General features: G+C 29.3%; 1 protein-coding gene across 2 annotated transcripts in view; it reads left to right on the top strand.

Annotated features, from left to right (window-relative positions):
- Positions 1–2523: 2523 nt before the first annotated feature.
- LOC106691911 (potassium voltage-gated channel unc-103) overlaps positions 2524–9780 on the top strand; it is a gene marked incomplete at its 3' end in the record, with an annotated part of 31964 nt that continues 24707 nt past the window's right edge. For both annotated transcript variants that reach the window (XM_014437812.2, XM_014437811.2), the window contains 1 exon segment: positions 2524–2641. In XM_014437812.2, the coding sequence (XP_014293298.1) occupies positions 2549–2641 (93 nt within the window).

Here is a 9780-nt window from a genome sequence, read left to right as displayed (position 1 = left end):
TATATAAGAGAGCTATCGAATCTTTGTCCTCGATATAAGACTCTATTATTACTGCACCGATTTACGTGGGGTACTTTTATAAATTTGTCGATTTACTTCCAGTATTTTTTTTTTTAATACTAATTTTCACTACTAAAAAATCGTTTACTACACTTCCATTTGTCATTCGGTCTTTTTACGTGCATTTTTTCAAAATATTCCATATATCGGTTTAAAGTTGATGAAATCCCCGAAGTCTTGAAGAAAAAATATTTTGAAGAAAATAGAGAGTTTAATATAATGAATTTTTAATTTTAAAGAATAATTAATTTTTTTTTACTCTAAAAAAATATTTTACCACTCTTTGATACGCCAATCAGTCTCAGTTGTTTGAATATAGTACTAATATTGAAGCACTGTAAGAGTTTTTTTTCAGAACTATATATTTTCTAAATCTTAATGTTACTTACTATTATCTTTACTTAAACCACAGCAAAATATGGTCTAGGTTGGTTGAGTAATGTTGAAGCTATTAATATTTTTTTTTTAAAATAATTATGATTGCCAAATATACTAATGATTACAAATGATTACCAAAATATAATAATAAAGTATTTCAAAATATTTAATTTTAAATAAAAAATATAATTTAAGAAACTATCGATCTTATTCATTAAATATAATCCTCAAATTTACAGGGTATACCGATGATACCAACCGATATGCCATTTATTTCAACCTGTCTTTCATGAGATGTTAATGTTATCGCATATATTGGATCAATTTATGTTAACAAATAATAATAATAAGGTATACCTTTGTGTTAAATTTAAATAAATACATACATTTATAACCTAAATCGTGTTTATTAAATCTATATACATCCTCAAATATAGCGATAGCAAAGCATTGTCGGGTCAGCTAGTATACATATATAATAATATTATACATACAAACTAAATCATAGTAATAAACTATAAGTAAATTTTTAATTTTAACTAAATAACTAAATCATTAAATCCATGTACATCCTGAAATATAGGAACTAGGAAGTATAGTAGATAATAAAATTATCGGTGAAAAATTGTGGTTTTCTTTTTCGAAAATTTTTTAATTCCTGATTGTGGATTGTTTAAATAACTTTTTAAAAGATTTAATAAAATATAAAAAATAGCATTAATCCACTCCATTGATGTTTCCAGGTCGCTACGAAATTCTGTCTAAGGGTGGAACAACAGGTAGCCGGCATCATTTTCACTAATATTTCATTCCTTGGTGGAATCCAATTCGGCTCGGAATAAAGTCCTTTGTAAAATATTTACGGGCTTAAAAAGAATATCCAGGGCTTTGAGGTTGGAGTGGGGGGGGGAGTCGAGAAATATCCCAGTTACTTTTTATATCTTTTGAATCGGATTCTTGATGTTTGTCTCGATATAAGACTACCAAAATTAGAATAATCGAATGATGTTAATATCGATTTAATTTTATTTTTATATTTTTTTTTCTAGCTTGTTTATTCATTATCCATTTAGATGATTATAGCTGTGTTTAATCAGAATATTATGTTAGTTTTTATATCAATGTATTTTATTCTACTTAATTTATTTTTAATTTAATTTTCTATACTTTTTTTTTTTACTTTACTCTTATTTTTTTTTTAATTAATGAAAACGCCATATCTTATCATTAAATATAAGAAGAAAGAAAAGAAACAATTGAAACTAGTGGAAGATCGGTGAATGACTATGATATAAAAAGGGAAGATGGGTGGAGTCAAAATAACTCAAATATTAATTAAACTATTTTATGTGAGCCAACGTTAACGTTCGCCCTACTTTACAGGGCTTCATGAGGGCTAAAAAAAATACACAAATTACTAAAATAGTGTAACGAAGTAACAGAATAGATAATTTGAAATACATGTTAACTAAGATTTACTTAACATGATTTAAAATATGTGAAAATTTATGTACAAATTAACGAGGTAAATTAAAAGAAAAAAACAGTGGGCTGAGAATTGTTTTAAAAATAAGTTAAAATATTAGTTGTTTCTGCTTTTAATTTGCGGTGGATTCATGAGCCCTACGGAGTCCACCAAGGCTTATAAAGTGGGTACCGTTAATTGCGTAAAAATGTTGCGGTCTAGCGTGATTCAGAGCTAATGTCCTTGCGCAACAGTTGGTCTAGTTAGTAATGAGAAGGAAAAAAGCAGTCATTTCATCCCGAATTTTGATTACTTTAATGAAAATTATTTTCAGTTAAGAGTCAAAATCGATGACTCCGTTATCAATAGTTATGGGGATGTAAAAATGGTTGCTATTTCAAAAATAATAATGAGTATTGATTCATTTTCATTTCAATCTTTCAGCTCTAAGCAAAAAAAAAATCCATTTTTTTCTATTTCCCGTTATGTTAGAACTGACATCAACAAAGCAATTGACTTCTATCAACAAACAACCAATACCAATTGAAGCCATTACTCCCCGATGATCTCATTCGACTCCTTATTAAGAGAAAGAGTACACTGTCCTTATAAGACTTCAACGGAAGGGTGGGCCTACATTTCAGGATGTCATGGATAGAAAGGATTCCTCTGATCTGCCGTTTCATCCAGGAGTCCGTCCCTTACCGTCGTCTTCCTGGACCCAGTAAGCGAGATTCTGTAAGTTTTTGAAGTTATATTAAAGTATACCGTGCATTCTGAACAGGGCTGTCTTGAGTGAGGGAACTTTGGATTAGAGAATTTATTTTCTCAATTTCTTTACTTTCTTTTTTTTTTAAGTCTATTTCTTTAAATACACATTTTTCAGTGATAAACTGTTATATTTCGTGAAGAAGTTTAGTTCAGTACGTTCTAGATTCGTGTTGATTTTTTGATCGCATGATAGTCGAAAAACCCAAGAGGAGAAAAAAACTTTTATTTCATTCTAAATTTGGATTACTTAAATAAAATATTTCTTTAGTTAGTCAAAATCGATAACTCAGCCAACTATAGTTAGGGGCCATAAAAAAAATGGTGGCTGTTCTTAGAATACAAAAAAATCATTTTTGTGTTGTTTTAAGTAAAAAAAAAATGTGTGTTATTTCATTTCATAAAATGGTTTGGTTTTTAACTAGACTGTACAATGGATGCACTAAATGTCAATAAAAAATAAATTTTGATTTATTTTATTCCAGAAATACTTAAAATTTTCATTCATTTTTCATTCGGAGCTCTAAATTCTTAAAACTATCTACAGCACTAAAAAAAAAAAAAAAAAACGCTCTTAAAGCCATCATTAAAAAAAAAATCATTTAAAGTAGACTAAATTTACTAAAATACGAGCCTTTATAGAATTGTTTACGTTCAATAGTTGAAGATATACTTTTTTTAAAAAAGCATAACGAAAAATCTGTAGTCGGTAAATTTATTTTGGGAAATCATTAGACTTACAGATGTCTTCTATAAGCACTAAAATTAAAGCTATTACTTTAAAGTGATATAAAATAATTCCTGACGTTGTTCTTCGTAGGAGTAGTAGTTTTTATGATATTCGCCAAAATATATTCACAAAATGTTGATTTATAGTTGTTCGGACAAAATATTTGATTTATGAAAACATACATCCCAGGAACTATTTGACGTACTTATGTCTATCAGTACTCAAATTAAAGCTCGTTGAATGTACTATAATGTAATTTATTACATTTATCTTCGTATAAGTAGTTTTTTTATAATATTTGTGTATGAACGTTTGTCTGTCTGTCTATTTGTGTATGAAACAATCATAAATCAATTTATTTTAGCAAATATTATGAACACTACTTCTAAAAAGAAAATATCATTAACTAATTTATAGTACATTACACTGGTTTTAATTTCAGTATTAAGATACATCTTTTCGTCTAATAATTCCTGAGATATAGTTGTATCAATAAAAATTCACTAACTACTTTATGAAGTGTATATACTATTTTCTTTATGAAGTTTTTTTTTTTTTAAAGTGTATCTCAAGAATTACTGAACTTAAAAAGTTCTATTAGGGCTCATATTTCAGAAAATTCACTCTCTTTTTTTAGTGTTGTAGGTATTTTTAAAGATGTGAATACCCAAATAAAAAAATATTTTTTTTAGCCTTCTGAAGCAGCCCCTATTCTTGATTTCCTCTAACGATGGTTTCCAGACTTAAAAATTGTGTATAGTAATTAAATATAGTTTTCATTGAAGAGATCAAAAATTGGAGTGAAATAACTGTTTTTTCTCCTCCGGGCTCTTGGACTATGAATTAAGGTGGAACTACTGCGGGTGAATACATTTTATATGATCAGTATCAATAAATTCAAAATTAAATGCAGTCAGTTTCAAATAAATTAAGTGTAAATATTCAAAAACATGTACATATCGTTATATCAAAAGTTGAATTTTATCTTTCATTTATTAACTTGTTGAAATAAATCTAAGAAAGTTTTAATAATGAAATTTTTCTGACAACTATAGTTAGAGAAGATGAAGAACTTTGTAATTCTAGTAAAATTACAAGCAATCGCAAACTTATATTTTTCAATGAATTCCAATATTGAAATATTTGAAAAATTAATAGTTTACCATTCTCTGCAGGTGCGAAGCTCTAATAATAACAGATTTTTTTTAAAATGGTCGCAATATATTTTTAGGTTAATTGCCTATAACTCCTCAAGGAGCCGTAACATCAATATAAACTACTTTTTTTTATGAAATTAAATAAATTGTATTCAAGTTTAAAATACCCTTTATTAATATTTTAAAAGTCCTGGCCATCCTCAAGGACAATCTTGACTTCCTTTTCTATTCCTGATGTATATATTCTCTTCTATGTAGATGAATTTTTACGTAATACAGTTGTAAACTTCAATAAGAGCTCATAGATACAGGATGGTTCGGGGTCGGAAGGCCTAACTGAATAACAAAAGATGAGCTCCCAGGATAAGTCAATTATGGTTCACTACAAACAATTATCGAGCAGTATTTATGATATATGATTCAAGGGTGGAGCTACAAGAAGCCAATGAGAAACAAGGGACCAAAATGTAACACCCCCAATACCCAGGCGGGGGAAGTCGAACTGAATTATAGTAATATATTGTTATACTTCCATTCATTGGTACATTTAAGTCTAAAACACTCTGTACTAATTTCTGAATGTCCGAAATTTCGGCTAACTTGGCCATCCTCAAGACTATAAATTCACACCTCACATACAACTATTAACATTTTTTTGCGAGCTATTCTGCCCAGGTCTAATAATTTTAGTCAAATTAACCTATTTTTTGTTCACTCACAATTGATTAGTGAGTGAGTGATGACAGTCTAAGATAATTTGTAATTAAAAGTTTTTAAATTGAATGAAAAAGTGGCAAAATAGTTACTTTATTAAAGTTATTAGACCTAGATAGAAGAGCCTGCAAACAATGTTAATAGTGCGATGTGAGGTGGTAATTTATAATTAAAACTGTTCTTGGGGATGGCTCGATTGATCAAATTTTGGGCATTTAAAATGTGAATAAAGAGCGTTGACTTAAATGTATACAATTTATTTATTTAAACAATAAAGCCAGTATGGAAGAAATGATAAGATTATATATAAAATTAAACTACATCTTAGTTCATTTAATCACCAATTTATGCAATATTATACTAATCTACATTTATCATTTCTATAATGTATGTATGTATTGTATGAATTTAATAATAAAGGAGGTTACAAAAAAAAATAAAATAACCGCCTTCAATTTGAGCCATGAAGAACTTTTTACGTTAAATATTTTCGGAGATATTGTTTTATAAACTTTTTTTTTTCCTAATGACAGGATATCAATATATTTTTAATTCCTTTTGGCAAATATCATGGGAACTCTCTACTCTTACGGTGTGATTATTACAAACTACTTTGTAGTGTGGTAAAACAGTTTCAAACAGAGCTCGAATAGCTAATACTTATTTCTAGTTAAAGATTCAAACTATATTTACTATTTTGTTATGCTATGATTTGAAATTAAGCCATAAAACATAAATTATATGTTAAATCTCAATAGGGTACAAAATAACAAAATTTTAATAAATTTAAGAATGGCACAGATATGAAAATTTAAAAGTTGACTAAAATTCACCTTCTACTATTGTTATAGTTCAGGTGAGGCTAATTTTTATAGAATCAATCAATACTGACTATACTAAAATTGATTTTATGGCGATCACCATTCAGTCAACTGCCAGACTAAAATATTTCTGACATTTTTTTCGCTTTTATGCTGATGACAGCTGTTCAATTTCTCTCTGTTGACCTCAATGATTGGGGGCTTATTAAGTTCATTTATATCTCGATGAATATTAATGAATCGTGATCAAAGAGTCGATAAATATCATTCATAATAATTGTTTTCTATCTATTTATTTATGTTTGCAACTGTATTACGTAAAATACATCTAGTAAATTTACTATTAGTTCTATTACAATGACATGATATAAAACTTTTTAGAGAAACCACCCTTTGGTACTACTCCAATAAAATATCTACACTAGAAGGTTTCGAGGCCATCTTCTTTTCAGACGTCTTGAGGGAAGGTCAGAAATAGAAGAGGAAGGAAGGTTAGAACTTCTTTAGTTAATTATCAGATTCTTTCATAGTTTATTTTTATAATTTTTATTGTTTTTAACAATCCAAAACGTCCGAATCGCGTGTCGCGAACGACTTATTGTGATAGGGTCAGTCTTCCGCCTTAGGGGGATGAAATGCATACTATGTTTATACATTGTGCAGTATCAGGTGAATTCCAGCGAGGTATATGTAAATAAGAAAAATATATCTTCAAAACTATTTTTTATTTTTTAAATCACTTTCCACATATAGGCTCATGAAGAAAATAAATTTTCAGAACCAACTTTTGATAGCAGCATTCGTTACCTATAAAATTCGATTTTCCAACACTTTTTCAAGATAGACTTTTACTAACTTAAAACGCAATTTAATTTTTTTTATCAACTGCAATGTTGTTGTACTATTTGTTCGTAAATATGAATAAAAGTTCTTTTTAAAGCTGCACAGTAGGGCTGATTATTTGATTTCAATACTTCACTTTCGTTTTTTTTTTTTTTGTTTTTTGGACCGGAAAATGTATCATGAAATAATAATATGACATACTTTCTGCTAATCTATGCATTACTCGCTGAGTACACATCGTACTGATATACGGCTTATCTACCTACCTAAAAAACAACAAAAATAATTATTTAAAGGTCCAAATGTATAACTATTTAAAGGTTGAAATGTATAACTATTAGACCCTGTGGTAAAATTTGATTAAATTTTATAGTAAAGTTTAGAGTGATTGAGAAACTCAAAAATCTGTTTGTTGTTCTATAAAATGGAAATGGAGGTATCCTAGCAAATCATATAAATCTTTGAGGGAGTTGTATTCTCGGCATTCAGTTAAAGCGTGTTTAACACTAAGTCGCGTTCCACTAGTCTGGCATATAGGTGAAGAATCGCGGGCCACAAGGTAACCGTGGGTCAGGTACGTATGACCTATTCGAAGGCTCGTCAAAATCACCTCCTCTCTGCGTTCAGTTGTAGTAGATTATATTATATTACTCACATTTATGCCTATTTAAATTTAATTTTCTGTTTAAGAGGGCAATGAAGCCATCGAAAGGCACTCAGTGATCGGGAAAACCTTTAGAAATTACAACTTTTGCTGCCTGATCATCAAGATCGCTTTTCTTTTTCCTTAAATCATAAGGCTTTTCCGCAGTGCCTTAAGATCTATACGAAAGACACTGAAATCCCGTTTTTATTTGCGAACTTTATTGAATATAGAATGTTTAGCAGGATGCTTAAAAAAATATTTCTTAAACCTGTACGGAGTTTAGACAAAATCGATAGAGCCGTTTCTGAAAAAAAAAATGTACGGAGTTTAATGAAAATAAGAAAAAAAAAAAAATTATATTGAATATTGAAAATTATAGTGAATTATATTCACTTTTATATAAATTAAGGTTGGTCGATTTTGGTGAAAAATTGTCTGTAATATCCCAACATCCTCACAAGGTTGTGATAAAGTTTTTAAGGAATAGTGACTGTGATAAATGATTTTTATTTTGATTTTAAGTGAATATTTGACTAATTAAGTAATTAAACATATGTGGGATATACTTATTAACAAAAAAAATATATTTTACCTAATGTTTTCATAGAAATTGTTGTTTTGACCTGGGTAGAATAGCCTGCATCGAGTTAGAGTTTTTAAATTATATAATTCCAAAATTGTACTAAGTAGATTGTCCCTGATTTATAAGAAAAATAAAATGTTTTGAGACTAAAATGGATATTAATTAAATTATTTATTTTAAAAAAATTTACCAGTCTCAAGAAAGTGTTTAAGATTATAATTTAAATTTCGTACGAATTTTCGTTTAAAAGCTAGGCTGTTCACACAGGCCATTTTGTGAGACATTGTTATTAGACTCAGTGGACTTCAAAAAGTAATTCTGTCGAAAAATAGAATCCATAATTTCTCACGATCGGAATAATTTCCCTTACTATATATTCCATATACAGGTAAGTGAAAGTAAAAATAGGACCAAATGTTCCACACATAATGCAAACTGTTGAATCTAAGCAAAATTGATTTCCATTGAATCGTATTCATCTTTAGCAATAGCCCATTTAGCGTAACGAGATCTTTCCTAATGACGATAAAAGCTGCCGTAGAGCCCGCACTCTGACGTAGCTCGGTGGAAGGTGTTAATTCGCTCCATTATTTAGCACAGCAGTGGGGCTTTGTGCTCCACCTGTTGCAGTCTAAATACTTTTAACACCGGTGAGCTTAGTTAAGTTTCTTCTAGTACTCATTCGCTGCCCACATTGTTTCAAGAATTACTTCTAATCCTTTTGGTATATAAGCATATTGCTATTTTCCTGCATGTTTTCAATGAGATGACAGTATAATTACTGATAGTTATTATTTTTATTAATTCAGATTAGTTGTCATAAAAACTATTATTATTAGATTACTTTTCCAAAGGCATTTAGCGTGTTAGAAATACCTGGTTAGACTGCAAGATCGAAGACTTATGAACGTGTCCTATCGCAATCATATATATATTATTTTTTATATGGCTTTATTGTGTTTTTTAAACTGTATTCTTGGCAGAAACGAAACTGATATTCGTCATCCGCACCCTGAGGAACCCTAAAATACGTATTTTTATAGGATCACAAAAATAAAAAGTATTTAATTTTTCGCCTTCAATGGAGGTAGGTAATTGAAAGTTTCGTGATGCGAGCACTGTACCAGATCTTTTTTTAGTCCAGCCTCGGAGAATTTCAACTACCCCTCCCTCATCCTCGGGCCCCCTTGAATTTAAAAATACATAAGGAGACTTAGGACTTCCAATTTTCGCCTTAAAGACTTGAAAGAAAGAGAAAGATTTTCCTGTGGGAAATCAAAAGGACAAGGTTTTCCCTTTATCTCAGGACCGCGTGAGTATCTCAAAGAACATCTCCCTAGAGACTATTTCATTAGGAAATATCTTTGTCCAATTCGAAATTTTCCCTTTCCACGAAGAGAATATAACTTGTTCTTTATTATCGCTAGAGACTAATGAACATCATTATCTCGTGAATCAATCTTAGCACTGTAAAACAAAGTTTTATTTCTTCTCTTTGAAAAAAAAAAATTAATAAAGTGAATTTAAATGAGAGCTCCCCTTACTTTTTAAATGATTGAGTATTCTTTTTCTATAAGATTTAAATAAGTGTCAGACAATATTGGTTTCTCATTAT

The sequence above is a fragment of the Halyomorpha halys genome, unplaced genomic scaffold, assembly GCF_000696795.3.
Source record: "Halyomorpha halys isolate HHAL.00 unplaced genomic scaffold, Hhal_1.1 Scaffold4852.1, whole genome shotgun sequence".
NCBI classification, from domain to species: domain Eukaryota; kingdom Metazoa; phylum Arthropoda; class Insecta; order Hemiptera; family Pentatomidae; genus Halyomorpha; species Halyomorpha halys.
This window is presented reverse-complemented; position numbering and strand designations above follow the sequence as displayed.